At 33.9% G+C, this 15,122-nt stretch overlaps 9 protein-coding genes and 1 pseudogene across 10 annotated transcripts, besides 1 other annotated feature; 7 read left to right on the top strand and 3 right to left on the bottom strand.

The window, feature by feature from the left end:
- Window positions 1-6,678: 6,678 nt before the first annotated feature.
- Window positions 6,679-15,122: part of a mobile genetic element that runs on past the window's edge.
- Window positions 7,352-8,229, top strand: TVAGG3_1044090 (protein of unknown function, DUF4106 family; the record flags this gene model as incomplete). The annotated part of the gene is made up of 1 exon (XM_051255634.1): window positions 7,352-8,229. A coding segment is annotated over one exon (878 nt), but the record flags the coding sequence as incomplete, so codon positions are not given.
- On the top strand, window positions 8,609-9,092 carry TVAGG3_1044080 (annotated as a pseudogene). Its single transcript has one exon. A coding segment is annotated over exon 1 (484 nt).
- TVAGG3_1044070 (uncharacterized protein) lies at window positions 9,553-9,936 on the top strand (the record flags this gene model as incomplete). The annotated part of the gene is made up of 1 exon (XM_051255633.1): window positions 9,553-9,936. The coding sequence occupies one exon, from the start codon at window positions 9,553-9,555 to the stop codon at window positions 9,934-9,936; it is 384 nt and encodes a 127-aa protein (XP_051081207.1).
- TVAGG3_1044060 (uncharacterized protein) lies at window positions 9,965-10,511 on the top strand (the record flags this gene model as incomplete). Its single annotated transcript, XM_051255632.1, has 1 exon — window positions 9,965-10,511. A coding segment is annotated over one exon (547 nt), but the record flags the coding sequence as incomplete, so codon positions are not given.
- Window positions 10,565-11,200, top strand: TVAGG3_1044050 (uncharacterized protein; the record flags this gene model as incomplete). The annotated part of the gene is made up of 1 exon (XM_051255631.1): window positions 10,565-11,200. The coding sequence occupies one exon, from the start codon at window positions 10,565-10,567 to the stop codon at window positions 11,198-11,200; it is 636 nt and encodes a 211-aa protein (XP_051081205.1).
- TVAGG3_1044040 (protein of unknown function, DUF4108 family) lies at window positions 11,236-11,655 on the top strand (the record flags this gene model as incomplete). The annotated part of the gene is made up of 1 exon (XM_051255630.1): window positions 11,236-11,655. One exon carries the CDS (start codon window positions 11,236-11,238, stop codon window positions 11,653-11,655), a length of 420 nt encoding a protein of 139 aa, XP_051081204.1.
- TVAGG3_1044030 (uncharacterized protein) lies at window positions 11,672-12,016 on the bottom strand (the record flags this gene model as incomplete). Its single annotated transcript, XM_051255629.1, has 1 exon — window positions 11,672-12,016. A coding segment is annotated over one exon (345 nt), but the record flags the coding sequence as incomplete, so codon positions are not given.
- Window positions 12,589-13,038, top strand: TVAGG3_1044020 (protein of unknown function, DUF4106 family; the record flags this gene model as incomplete). Its single annotated transcript, XM_051255628.1, has 1 exon — window positions 12,589-13,038. The coding sequence occupies one exon, from the start codon at window positions 12,589-12,591 to the stop codon at window positions 13,036-13,038; it is 450 nt and encodes a 149-aa protein (XP_051081202.1).
- On the bottom strand, window positions 13,609-14,322 carry TVAGG3_1044010 (KilA, N-terminal/APSES-type HTH, DNA-binding family; the record flags this gene model as incomplete). Its single annotated transcript, XM_051255627.1, has 1 exon — window positions 13,609-14,322. The coding sequence occupies one exon, from the start codon at window positions 14,320-14,322 to the stop codon at window positions 13,609-13,611; it is 714 nt and encodes a 237-aa protein (XP_051081201.1).
- Window positions 14,525-14,824, bottom strand: TVAGG3_1044000 (organellar and viral DNA polymerase type B; the record flags this gene model as incomplete). The annotated part of the gene is made up of 1 exon (XM_051255626.1): window positions 14,525-14,824. A coding segment is annotated over one exon (300 nt), but the record flags the coding sequence as incomplete, so codon positions are not given.

Genomic DNA, 15,122 nt, shown 5'->3' with positions numbered 1-15,122 from the left:
AAATATTAAATAAAGGAGAAAAAGTTTATCAAAGACTACAACCGATACTAAGATAAAAATAATATTTATTTATTTTTCCACTATCTACCTCCTATTTTATTAAGTATTCCTTCAGCATTCCACCAATTGCGTTACCTGCTTGTGCTCCCATCGCCGGATTACCTGCTTTAGTACCTAATACTCCACCTATGATAGTTCCTGCCGTTTTCGCTACTGGTGCCAAAAAGTTTGCAATGGGTTTAATAATCTTTTGATGAACCCAACCCGCAGCTTTCTTAATTCCATCCCATAATTTTTTAAAGAATCCTGCCGCCATTTCTGATTTAATATTAATTAAAAAATATATTTCATCACTTATATTCTAATTTTTATTTAATGATAAATGAAACCAATTTTAAAAATAAATGAAACAGAGGAGGAAGAAATAAATGAAAGTGAAAATGTTCAACAAAAAATAAACGTTGTTAAACCAATTACTGAAATAAAAATTTTTTCATCTGTTGAAGAATTTAATGACTATTATGCTAATAATAAAAAATTATTTGAAGAATTGACAACATGTAAATTGAATAAAATGTTTAAAGTTGATGGATTCAAAATTTCAAAAATAAAAGGAGTGGTTAGTTTGAAATCTATTCCTCAATCAAGAATCACCTCATTAATGAAAATAGATGATTTAACAAAAAGAATAGAAATTATTGAAGAGCGAATAAATCAAATTATTGATTTCATAAATCATGACTCGTTGAGCCCGGGTCCTTAAAGCCCATCACTGAGTTCAAGGTTATATTCATCAAATATTTCATTATTCAATGCAACTTCTGCTAGTTTATTTATTTTTTCAATACGATCATTTGAAAGTCTATCGTTTAATTTTTTCTGAAGTTTTTCATTTTCTAGTTCTGAAACTTTATTTGGATGATATGTAAATTCATGAAATTCTTTGGCCTCGGTTTTGATCATTAATTTACAAAGAACTTTTGTGGTTGGAATTCGTTTGAACCATTTATTAGTTATATTCGTTATATATTCAATATCTGGAATTAATTCCCAAATTTTTGCATTTTCAATTAATTTATTATCAAATGCAAAAGCAATGGGTTTAATATTATGTTTACCTTTATAATATAAACTTTCTACATAATCATCGAAATAAACATCTACTTGTTTAACATTTTCAAGAATTGGTGAAAGAGCATCCATTAATTGATTGACGGTTACGAATCTTGATCCACTCATTTTCTTACGAATTAAAAAAATAAATTATTCAAAAATGTCAGAAGAAAATATTTAAATAAATTATTTAAATTTTTTTACTCTATTCAAGAATTTTATTTTTGATATAACTCATTGAATTCAAAATTTTTAAAAAAATTGACACCATATATAACCAGTAGAAATTCTACCAGTAGAAATTCTGCCAGTAGAAACTTTACTAGTAGAAGTTCTGCCAGTATAAACTCTGCCAGTAGAAGTTCTGCCAGTATAAACTCTACCAGTAGAAGTTCTGCTAAAGTATTCAATTTTGAGGGAAACAGTAGAAGTTCTGCCAGTATAAACTCTACCAGTAGAAGTTCTGCCAGTAGAAGTTCTGCCAGTATAAACTCTACCAGTAGAAGTTCTGCTAAAGTGTTCAATTTTGAGGGAAACAGTAGAAGTTCTGCCAGTATAAACTCTACCAGTAGAAGTTCTGCCAGTATAAACTCTACCAGTAGAAGTTCTGCTAAAGTATTCATAAACACCTTTTTATATCTTATTTACATCTAACATGCACCAATTTATTTTATAACTTTATTAATACTAAATTTTATTTCATACAAAAAGTAAAAATTCATAAGTTATATATTAATTTAATAAATTATATTATCATTTAAAAAAAAAAAAAAAAAAAAAAAAAAAAAAAAAGGAAGTGGGGCTTCCAGGCACTTCGTGCCTTCTAGCCCATAAAAAAATTTGCACAAGACCCAAGAGGAGGACCGGAGCCCCAGCCGACCAGCCGTTGACTTTTTTTTGTTTCACTTTTCACAAATTATATATGTTTTCATGTTTTGTCAAGACTTCTTCGTAAATGTTTTGTCAAGACTTCTTCGTAAATGTTTTGTCAAGACTTCTTCATCGTAAATGTTTTGTCAAGACTTCTTCATCGTAAATGTTTTGTCAAGACTTCTTCATCGTAAATGTTTTGTCAAGACTTCTTCGTAAATGTTTTGTCAAGACTTCTTCATCGTAAATGTTTTGTCAAGACTTCTTCGTAAAATCAGACAAAAATAATGTTTATGTTAGAATGTTAGATCTAACACGTTTTCTAACATGTTTTCTAACATCGTAGAAAACTCATGATTTCATCGTAAATGTTTTGTCAAGACTTCTTCGTAATGAGCGTAAATGACCCAAAAATAATGTTTATGTTAGAGTGTTAGATCTAACACGTTTTCTAACATGTTTTCTAACATCGTAGAAAACTCATGATTTCATCGTAAATGTTTTGTCAAGACTTCTTCATCGTAAATGTTTTGTCAAGACTTCTTCGTAAATGTTTTGTCAAGACTTCTTCATCGTAAATGTTTTGTCAAGACTTCTTCGTAAAATCAGACAAAAATAATGTTTATGTTAGAATGTTAGATCTAACCTCTTTTCTAACCTCTTTTTCTAACCTCATGAATTTTCATGAACTTTCTTTACAAAGTCTTTACGATGAAGAACTTTACGAAGAAATCTCAACAAAGTCTTTACGAAGAAGTCTTGACAAAAACATTTACGATGAAATCATGAAAATTCAAGAGGGTAGAAAACATGTTAGAAAAAGAGGTTAGATCTAACATTCTAACATAAATATATTTTGCTGAATTCCGTATGAAATTTCATGAGTTTTGTATGTTTTAGACCATGTTAGAAAACATGTTAGAAAAGAGTGTTAGATCTAACATTCTAACATAAACATTATTTTTATTGAATTCCGTATGAAATTTCATGAGTTTTGTATGTTTTAGACCATGTTAGAAAAAACATGTTAGAAAACATGTTAGATCTAACATTCTAACATAAACATTATTTTTATTGAATTCCGTATGAAATTTCATGAGTTTTGTATGTTTTAGACCATGTTAGAAAACATGTTAGAAAACATGTTAGATCTAACATTCTAACATAAACATTATTTTTGGGTCATTTACACTCATTACGATGAAGAAATCTCAACAAAGTCTTTATGAAGAAGTCTTGACAAAGTCTTTATGAAGAAATCTCAACAAAGTCTTTATGAAGAAGTCTTGACAAAACATTTATGAAGAAATCTCAACAAAGTCTTTACGAAGAAGTCACAACAAAACATCTGTCAAAAACCGCTTTTTAACTTCACTTAAAATGCCACGTAAGCTACGTAAGAATATACGTAAGAGGAAGAGAGCATTGAAACATCCAATAGTAAAACTGACACCACAACAAACAGTTGCAACAACAAATGCTGAATGACCCCACTATGTTGCAACAAATGTCAAGCAATCCTATGCTTTTAAACCGAGTTGTTGGTGCACAGAGTGGAGGTTTAAGAGCGGCACTTTTAGCGAAAATGGCAGGCTATGGTGGAGCTGCAGACGGAACAGCCTATAACCCTCAAAGTCAAATGAATTTGAGTTCACTCAAAAATCAAAATAACAGATGTCAAAAAGTCAAACATAGACATACAGAAAACAAATAAGTGAAAACGAAAAGAAACTAGAATATGACAGACACACAAAGAAACTCAATGAGTTAAACGTAGAGAAAAAGAAGAAAGAAGAACAACTGAAAGAACTAAGTAACAAGGAATATGCGAAAAAAGTGTCAGAAAAAGCAGCAGAAGTTAGCAAAAATGGAACAAGATGTTTGTAAATTTGAAAAAACCATACTACTCGATATAAAGTACTGAAAGATGAAGAGATAAAACAAAAAGCCCTGAAGACATATATGGATAGCGATGAGTATAAAAAAGAAGTTGAAGCAAATGTAAAGGCAGAAAAACTTTTACAGTTGCAAAACCAAACCGTACAGTATGAAAACTTAGCACAAGAAGTAAAAATAACGACGCAGCCATGCAAAAGGCAATGAAAAGCGCAGAATATATAAAAGCTAACAATGACTGGTTAGATGCCCAAGCCAACGCTAAAGAGCAGCCCAACTCATAGGGTCAATAAGGACAAAAATACAAGCGGATGAAGACAGTTCAAATGAAGCTTTAACAAATGCTGACTTTAAGAACGCCTTCGAAGCTCTTCATAGTAAGGTGAAACAAGTGAACGACTTCTCATCTGGAAAGAAACTGAAGTCTGAAGGTTTCGACAACGAGTTAAAAGAAGTAGCACAAAATATGACGAAAATAACAGATGCAGCAACGAGACAGGCAGTTCAAAGTGCCTATGACGCCGTTAGAGCAACTGTTGTGAAAAGTCAAGAAAAAGAGTTACAACAGACCAAAACAGACCTAGTAAATGCTTTCTTAAGACGAAAAGTCAGGTAGGACATTACGCTGCAGATGGAACATATGTGCCAGCTGGTGGAATTTATATACCACCAAACCCTCCAAGAGAAGCACCTGCGCCAGGACTACCTAGAACATTTACATCGTCACATGGACACAGACACAGGCATGCACCAAAACCAACACAACAACCAACAGTTCAAAAATCCAGCACAACAACACAACCAAAAAACCAACAGTTCAAAAACCAGCACAGCAACCAACAGTTCAAAATCCAGCACAAACAACAAACCACAAACAGAGCAAGGACATAAAAGAAGTAGAGAACAAGGAAAACCAAGAATTCTTAAAAATGCTTAAAGAAGAGTGTGGGTTTCCCAGATAGTATTGACTTTAGTGACAGATATAAAGAAGCTATTAGAAAGTTCAAGGATGGAAATACTGACCCGAACCTATTTAGCTTTATGGCTCAGCACCAAAACGGATATAATCCTCAAACCTGGAAAATACAAGCTCGCTAAGGGATATGATTTAATAGCATATCATCCAAATGACATGGATGAATTTACTCCGAGATATTTGATGTCAGAGCTAAATGACAATTCAACTTTCGTCATGAAACGCGTAAAAAATAGAGACGGAACGAAAGAACAAAAGCTTATGAATGCGGATGACGTAGATAGGGAAATTGTTGAAAACGGTCTCGGAATATATGAAATGCCAGCAGATGAGGTACAAGAAACTCCACAGGAAGAAGTTCAGATACAACCAGACATGGAAGAAATAGTTCAGCAACAACAGCTAGAAGAAGCCTGAAGGAAAACGAACAAGTCCCTCCTTTGGAAACTAACTTCACAGAACTAGATGAAGATTTGGAACAGCCGAAAAATCTTGACCCTCAACAAGTGTATGCGGGGAATATGGAATCTTTCCAAGAGTCTAAGAAAAATTCGGCTGACATAGTAGAAGAATATCGAAAAATGTTCGCCGACATACAAAAGACTCCAACATCAGATGAAAATATCCAGCATAGAATGGAAGAACTGAAAAAAAATGTACACAAATACAACAACCCTTTTTACTTACGAGCATTTAACGTTCAATCTTCGGATGAACTCGGTGAAAATAAAAGGTTAAATTTCAAGAAAACATATAGAAATGAAACATTGTTTAAAGTTCATTCAGAACCTAACCAAGATGGAAACAAACCTACTTTTGTTTCTGCAGACGATGGAACTACAATGAGATGGGTCATAAAGCTAATCCAGATAGGTGGTTCATAAACTTACAACCACAATTCCAAGAAGTTGTAGACGCAATGGAAGTCAATGGTGAACGAGATATAGCTGGTATTTTAAGCGCGGCTTTAATGCCATTGAAAGATATGAAAGATGCAGATATTTTGGACCAGTATGAAATGAACATGGCTGATGGAAATATAACACCTGACGTTCTAGAACATTTATCTCAAAGAACTACACAGAACCATAGAGATGGTATATTTGGTGAAGAGTTTAGAAAGAAAGTTAGGGAGGAGAAGGAAGAGAACCTATTGTACATGACCTTGCAAACGAAAGTTTACAAAATGTCATAAAAACTTACTTTGCAGCGATGAATCGAGAAGGGATGAATATTTAAGAAAACTCAAATGGACAGTACCAAATGAAATGTTAGTATTGAAAAACATGTTCCTTGACAAAATAAAACCAACTACAGAAATAAATGACGCAAGACTGAAAGATTGGGTAAAAGCTTTCCCATTCACAAAAGATATAGTTGGTAACATGGAAAGAAAACCAGAATGGCTACAAAAACATATATTTGGAAACGAGCTTATTCCATATGGACAGGCACTGTTTGAAGAGCTTGAACCGGAAACTCAGGAAAGAGTCATGCAAACAATACGCGAAGACTCAAATACAGACTATGACAAACTCTTTCTAGGATATAGGTTACCTGAGATGGGCGACCAGAGCCAAAAGGCAAAAAGGACATGGGAAATTTGCAACATACTAGATGAACATAATGCAAAGATGCAACAACTTCAAGCAGAGGGCAATGAAGGAAAAAGAAGAGTTAAAAACTCAGTCAGGAAGAAAGTAAAGCTTGGTCCACGTGGGTTCTATTATGACATATAAACCAACTATTCTATATTTTTACCATATGAAATGTACGCCGCTCAGAATATAACGCCAACAGTTTTGGATGCTATGAATGGAAATGTTTCCGAATGGTATAACGAATGCGACAATGCCCATTAGAAGGTCAGAAATAGTTCCTGGAACTTACGAATATACAACTGCTGTTTCTTATGGAAACGTAGGTGAGTTTGGAGAAGGTTCTTCAACAACAGTAGATATTGCTTGCGACAGGTTTCATATAATTTCTATTGACAACTCTTTCTTATACGTGGAACAAGACATTGAAATAAAACCTTCTGCCAAGTTGTCTGACAAGAAAGGTTGCAATGGAATTTTCTATGTCGGATACCAATATGCTCCAGAAGTTTTCATGGGATATAAGATATATTCTAACTCTGACTTAGTTCAAACAGTAACATGGGCAAACTATGAATGGTTCGCTTTGAGAAACTCAGTACAACCACAAGCTAGAGAACAAACAGACCAGTATGCAACTATTGAGAAAATAAGAAGACTTGACCCTAACGTTCCAGGAGTTTATGTTAACCTTTCTGGACAAACTGCAGCAGCAGTAACCAAAGTAAAATTGAAACTTAGAGTTCCTTTGTCATCTTTCCTCATCTTCAGGTTTTTAAGATACTTGCCAAACTGGGCAGGAAAAATTTCTATCGAACTTACTCCAAGCAAAAATAACTTAGTCATTGCACCAACACAAGACCCATTCACTCTTACAGAAGTAGTGGGAACAAATAAAATGTCATTCGCCGACTTTTGCAAAAACAAAGTTGACTTAGACTTTGGTTTCTCAAACCTCAACACTGAAGTAAACTATTATTTCAATGCTGCTGGAGATGCTTGGGACCCAGTTAAGTTCACATGCGAAAAATTTGAATGCAAGAGAATAGAAAGCAGACTTGCAGTCTATATGTTGGACCCAGATATTTCAAATGCTTTAGCTGCCAAATATATTGCAGTTCCACTTATGTTCCCTATACACCAAATATCTGTCAAAGACTTTGCAGGTGAAGTTGGAAACCAAAGTGCTGACCCAGGTGCAAGAACAGATATTGCCTTAACAACTGCAATGAAACATGCAGATACTCTGTTTGTACTGTTCAGACGAACTATAAATGACTATTCTTGTTTCTACAACCCCGGTATTAAATACCATATAAACATAGATGGCAAATACTATCCAAGAGAAGAATATTCTACAGTTGAGGATATGAGGTCATACAACTTGACATTAGATGCTATGAACTTTAACAACAACTTCACAACAACCATTAACCCTGAAATGCAAAGTTCTATTATGCCATATGTGAAAGTATGGACCCATACAGGAGCTCAAAAAACTCAATATACAAATGGAGACCGTTCAAACTTTTGGCTTGGCATTCCATTTGCTGACTCAGAAGACTTTATGGGTGGTATTTCAACTGTTGGTACAGTTCAAATACAATATACTGGTGACAGAGACGGTCCAGATGAACTGAAAGCAAAGAAGTTTACAAAACCAATAGCACTTTTCACGGAAGATGCTCTTTTGAAAATTCGTTCGATGAAACCTGCTGGGGCTCCTCAGATTGGCATAACGACAGCTTCCATCGAGCAGATTTTGGCAGCAGGTCAGTAAGTTGTTCTTGAACTGACTTCTCTCCGTCAAATATTGACAGTACGCCAGTTTTGACATAAAATTGTATTATAAACTTACCTTTAGAAATATCGTCAGTTTTGTTGTTATATTTTTGTCTGCTTCAAGAACTTTCACCATCTCGGTTATACCAACTTTCTTTGCTTTATGAAAATATTTTGGTTCAGCAAAGACTGCTATTCTATAACATTTTCCATTGTTTGTGTAAAGAACTATTCTATCAATGAACTTGTATTGTTTGTGTGTGTAAACTTTGTTTTGCTTCAATTCGAAGAGATACTCAAATACGTCCATCTTTTTATTCTAAGTAAAATGTCATTTCCGAAAAATAGAAGCGTAAGTGTTTCAAAAGGTTTAATGGCGGTGGCAGATGTGAAGTTAAATTCACCAACTCAAACAAACAGTCAAAGTGTTGTTGTCAATGTCAAAGAAAGAGATGTTGAAGTGGGGAAACCATACGAAGACGAAGATGGTATAACAATTGTTCCTGTAAAAGAACAACCAACATACCCTGAAGTTAGCAGAGACTTAAGTTCTGTTGCAGATATTCGAAACGACTACCAACAACTGAAAAACAAACTTCAAACTCAGGAGAAGATTTGTCAAGCTTTAGGTATAATGTTAAACTTGGTCGAACACAACCCTGTAAAAGTGAACTCATATGTCATTGCACCTCATGAAGTCTTGAAAGAACTATTGAAACTTTTGACAGAGGCAGACGATATAAACATCAAAGAAATAGAACCCGACATTAGTTGCTGTGGTGTTTCATATAATCATTGACAAGATATACGTTATGAAAGGAGGTGAAACGTTGAACTTAAAGTATAGTTTCCCAGACGTTATAAAAATATTTGACGACCACAACATTTCATTAAAATTTAGTTGCTAAGTAAATGGCAGAAGACATAATGGTTTATACTATTACGACTAAAAACCCTGAGTCATATAATTCTATAACAACAAACTTACAAAGTCCTCAAGGACGATATTGTAAACTAACCTTAAACACAATGACGACTAAAGCCTGTTTTGCTCTTTTGACACCAGAAGATTTTATTGTTGTGAATGGTAAAAAATACTCCTTTGAAGATACTTACTCAGATATACCACCAACAGGTTTTGTTGACTTATTTAATACTTTAAGGACGGATGTAACATGTGCTGCAACTAGAGCAGGTTTCATTATGTTTGGATGTCCGACTGAGTTTAGTATAAACGATATGAGCTATAATACAAAACTTATATCTGGTTTTTACTACCAACAGTTTCCTATAACAGGAAAAGGTGTCATACAAGGAATGTCTGTTCCATTGACTTTAAGTACACCTATTTTATATATTGTTTCAAACTTAGGTTCAAAGTGTTATTCGAATGTCGACAGAAACTATTATGACCAAAAGATACTCATGCGTATAAACAACACTTTCTCTGCTGGTTTGCCTATTGTTCATTCGAATGCAGAGTTTTCAGCTTTAGTAAACTCAAACACTTTAGCAAACATAAACTTAACCTTAGTTGACGCAAACTTTGTTCCTGTAAAACTTTTATGTCCTATGTATTTGTCAATGACGGCAGAAAGTTTCGAATTGGAAGATGCAACTGGTGAAAGTATTGTACTACAAGAACAACTTCAACAACAAATAGCTCAAGAACAACAAATGCAACAAATAGCTCAAGAATAAAAAAAATATTTTTTTTATTCTTATAAAAATGTACAGAATAGATGTTTCAGATTTTTATGACTTCCAAGCCTTCAGAAATATGTGTCCATTTAGAGACTATAACAAAGCAGTCGAGAATTTGAAACGTTTAGTCATTTATGTCGACTCTGCCCCAGAATGTTATGTTATGAAAGAATGGGATGTTGTCTTTAACAAACCAAGAGCGACAATAGTTTCAGAACAAGAATGTAGACAGAAACTTAAGAAAATAAAAGTCGTACAAGTTGGTATGAAGATGTTAGATGCTTGGGATATCTTATTGTCAAAGTTAGAAGATTTTTCAGTTCGTGGTATAAAGTTCTATACACCATCTCCAAACTTCTATTCTATCTTCACTGGATATAAATACGAACAAGTAGAATGGAAAGAAAATGTTATAGAAGCTTGGTTAGACCATGTCAAAGAAATTATATGCAATGGAAACGAAAGAGTCTATGAGTATATCTTATGTTGGTTTGCAAACATCTTACAACATCCAAGTGCTAAAAATGAAACTGCTCTCATTATAATTGGAAAACAAGGAACTGGTAAGAACACATTCTTTACAGATATCTTATGCAAACTGTTAGAGGGCTATTCGAACCCGAATATGACAAACATAGAAAACATCTGCGGTAAATTTAACTCTTCAATAGAGAATATGAAACTTATAGTATGTAACGAACTTCAAAGTATAGATACAACAAAAGTTTTGAACTCAGATGCTTTGAAGAGTCTTATAACAGACAAAGTTGGAGTTGTTGAAAGAAAATATAAAGACCAAAGAGTTTGTGAAAATGTTGCAAACTTCATTATGGTTTCAAACAATGCTGTTCCGATGAAGTTAGAAAGTTCTGACAGAAGATATGTAGTTGTCAGAACGTCAGATTCTCATATGCAAGATACAGAATATTTTGACGACTTAGCAGAAACTTTGACACCTAACTTTTACAACCACTTGTTCTCATATTTCATGACATTAGATATTTCAAAGTTCAATCCAAGACAAATTCCACATACCGAAGAGAGACAAACATTGTTAGAAGCAAACAAGAGTGTATATGAACTGTTTATAGATGAGACTAACTTTGAGTGTTTAGATGAAAGGTCATTGTACGATGAATATAAACAATATTGTCAAGAATATGGTTATATGACAGCGTCTAAACGAACATTCTTGGCAAATGTCAAAAATCTTTTAGATGTTCAGAACGGCGTATATACAAAGAAAAATTTTTCTGAGTAAATTTTAAAAAAATATTTTTTTATCCGATAGAAAAGATGACGAAATTCATCTCAGTAAATAAGTACATGACAGAAGTCAAAGATAAGTTAGCTCCATTCGCATATTTGAATGTTTACTTCTACAATTTTGAAAAGTCTACATTTGACAAAATTTGGAACATTGCACCAGTTAAGTTTGCTGTTGTTAGAAAAAGTGGTGCAACTTTTGAAGACTTATACATTGACGGTATGTTGACAGTCAAAGAAAATTTTGACAGAAAGTTCTCAAAACTCGAAGAAGGTAAAGCATACAAACTTGTTATACCTTATGAACCAAAGAAGACAGACGACTATGAATATTATGAGTCTAAGATAGTTGAAGTTCAAGGTAAATTGGGTAAAAAGATTTTAGAGTCTAAGCCAGTGTTTGCCCCTAAAGAGGAAGAGAACATTGACATTGACCCAGAAATGTTCTAAAAATAAAAGTTTATTTTTACATGTCAAATTTCTTTTTCTCTGGAACTGGTTCAGGTTCTTTCTTCTCTTCTTCTACTTTCTTTTCTTTCTTTTCTCTCTTCTTCTTCTTCTCTGGTGGAGTTATGTCAAATTTGGCGCAACCATATTTATGTAAAAGTTCTTTGTCCTTTAATAGCTCTTCTATTCTGTTTTCTATTTCATCTTCAAGAACAGCGCATGTGTCTTCTTTGCATTCTAAGAACTTTTGTTGGACTTCATCTTTCCAATCGGCGTCATCTCTGTCAACAAGTCTGTCATTGACAAACTTAAAGACTTCTCTGCCTAATGTTTTATGGTTCTTGTCATATTCCCAGAAACAGAACTTTAGAACAAATTCACCTTTCTTGTTTACACTATGTAAGATTTTATGGTCGACAGATGTTTTAGAGTCGAAAAGTTTGTCTCGAATATAGATAGCGAAATCACTAGACATTTTCAAAAAGATAAAAATTTTAATTTTTCTAAAAATATGTTAGAAAAAAAGTTTGCTGACATTGACAAGAAATTTGAGAATGTTTTAAATAAGAACAAGAGGAAGTTGGAAAATGCTCAGATAAAACCCATACATGACAAGTTCCTATTTGCTCAGAATGGTATAACAGGTCTAATTGCACCGCCTGGGTCGGGTAAGACTTTCACTTATCTTAAAATGGCTGCACAACAACAAGAACTAGATGAGAAGAACCCATTCTATGAGTTAGTAGTCATTTGTAGTACTTCTGGTCAATTTGACCAAACCGTCAATTCGTTCAAAGATATTATAAAAAGTCTAAGTTAGTATGTATAAAAGACTCTGAGTTGTTAGATTGGATAAAGAAGTACCAAAGAAGAGTTTTGAAGTACAATGCTATAAATGAGTATATAAACTCGAAGTTTAAAGACCCAAATGAGGAAATGCAGAGAATATTAGAGAAGAAACACTTCCGAAACAAACAGAAAGAGATAGAATACATTTCGAAGAAATTGCAATCTTACGATTGGAAGACTTACCCTCACAGATGTCTTCTTATTTTAGATGACTTTGCTTCTCATCCTTTGTTAAAGAACAGAGAACAAGATATGTGTCGAATTCTTAAGAAGCTCAGACACTTTAACATCTCAGTTGTCATTTGTGTACAGACAGCAAAGAGTTTAAGTAAGGATGTTAAAAGAATACTTACTGATATCATACTTTTCCCTGGATTGTCCGAAGACGATTTCATGGAACTTATGAAAGAGTCCATGGCAGGTAAGTTTGACAGACATGAACTATGGGAGAAGTACAAAGTCATACAAGACCCTCATACTTCTTTCAGAATTCACATCTACGCGAACAAAGTTCAAATTGTAAAAAGTCAAGCTTGAAAAATAAATGTTTAGTCTTAGTCTGCTTGTGGTGCTGGGGCTGTCGGTTCTTCTGGCTTTGGAATGGACTCGGTTGGTGGTACGTCGGACATTCGTTTGTGTCCTGTCGGATGGAAGAACTTTTCCAGTTGGAAGGAAGGACTCGGAATGTCGGAAGGAAGAACTTTTCCTGTTGGAAGGAAAAACTTTTCCAGTTGTCGGGAAAATTTTTTCCAGTTGGAAGGAAAATTTTTTCCAGTTGGAAGGAAAAACTTTTTCTGTCGTTCGACCAAAAAGTTCTCAATTTTCGAAAATTTGAATGGTTTACGGACGGACAACAGGAAATTTTTTTCCTGTCTGAAGGAAAATTTTTTCCAGTTGTCGGGAAATTTTTTTCCAGTTGGAAGGAAGGACTTGGAATGTCGGAAGGAAGAACTTGGAATGTCGGAAGGAAGGACTCGGAATGTCGGAAGGAAGAACTTGGAATGTCGGAAGGAAGAACTTGGAATGTCGGAAGGATTTGACAAGACAATTTACCTTATAGAGCTACCTGAGCCATCTGAAGTCAAGCTTGAAAAATAAATGGTTCATCTACCCTACTTGTTTGAAGTTGTCAAAATACTCTGTTATTTTTTCCTTTAACAATGGCAAATCTTCTTTGAAGGTAAGTATTGTACAACCTTTCATATCATAGTGTGTTTGAGGTAACGTATCTTGAACTATTTGTTTCACATCTTCATTTGGGGTCATTGAAATCGGTAAGTTTTCGCGATAGAACCAATTTCTGTCAGATTTGTAAATCTTAGCAAGGTCGTAAAAGCTTTTGTTGTTTCTTCTGACTAAATGCAACATAACCATATCTTTATCTTCTTCATTTTCCATCTCTTCAGTATAAATCATATACTTATAGTTCTTTTCCTTTCCTTTTGGTACCGAACGTGGTATTCTTTTCTGAAGGCTTTTGTCTTTTGCTTCAATGACTTCATCTTTTGCTTGAAGTTTCTTTTCCATCTCTTCACGTTCTTGTCTATGAATTTCATCTAACATCATGAAAATATAACAAGCATAGCGAGGTGACGCCCACATTGCAACAGCATTTACAAGAAGTCTATGTACATACCAACCTCTCAAACCAGGAGCCAAATTCTTGCGATTTTCGTACGGAATCTCTACCCTCGGTTTTCCGAGGGTAGCAAACATATGAGGAAATTCTTCTAAAAGTTCTTTTGTCTGTTGGTTTTCAAACCAATGGTATGCTTGCTTTGTAGAACGAAGAGTATTCAAAATACTTTGCATTTGGTACATATCGTCTTTGACCGAACGAATGAGACGGAGTTGTTTGTTAAACTGAACCCACTCATATTCTTCATTTATAGCTTCATGAACGATAGCAGTTGTTGTGTTCTCTGTTGTTGACATATCTGTCTTTATATTCCGGATAAAAAAATAAAAAAAAATAAAATTAGCGTTATTTTCTATCTTGTATAAAAGACCAAAAATAAACGCTTTACATGTATTTTTCAGCAACTTCGTCAAATAATTTTATAGCTTTATCTATCTCATCTATTTCAAACGTTTCTTTACCTTTCGTGGGAGCACCATACATTTTCTCAAACTTTTCAAGCAGTTCTGTTTCTGCAGCTCTCATATCGTTAACAAACACAACCTTAACTCTATTGACTGTAGAGTCATATCTTTTAGTTATATTAAATGTTCTTCCTATCTTATATCTCTTTGTATTGAAGTCTTTCGGTTTCTGAACGATGTAAAGTAAGCCTTCACTGCAACGTTCCGTATCGAATGAACCATATGTTATGAAATTATATCCAACAACTGGGTCTAACCAGAACAAAACTACTGGTATAAGACTTTTGTCTATAAGATATGCTGTAGTTCCATGAAATCTTACCGATATCATAAGCTCAGGATTTCTTGTCAAAATTTTCTGAGATGAAGCATTTTTAACCCAGTCGTTTGTTTTCTTTCCAGATGGAGATATAATGTCTGACAAAGAATATTTGTTGTATTTCTTTGAGTATCTTACGTTTAAATCACCAATTCTAACCATTTTGGTGTCATTGTCTATCTTTCTAACTGTTTCAAAC

This window comes from Trichomonas vaginalis, chromosome I (assembly GCF_026262505.1).
Source record: "Trichomonas vaginalis G3 chromosome I, whole genome shotgun sequence".
Classification (NCBI taxonomy): Eukaryota; Parabasalia; order Trichomonadida; family Trichomonadidae; genus Trichomonas; species Trichomonas vaginalis.
Note: the sequence above shows the minus strand (reverse complement) of the source record. Positions and strands in the feature narration are given on the sequence as shown.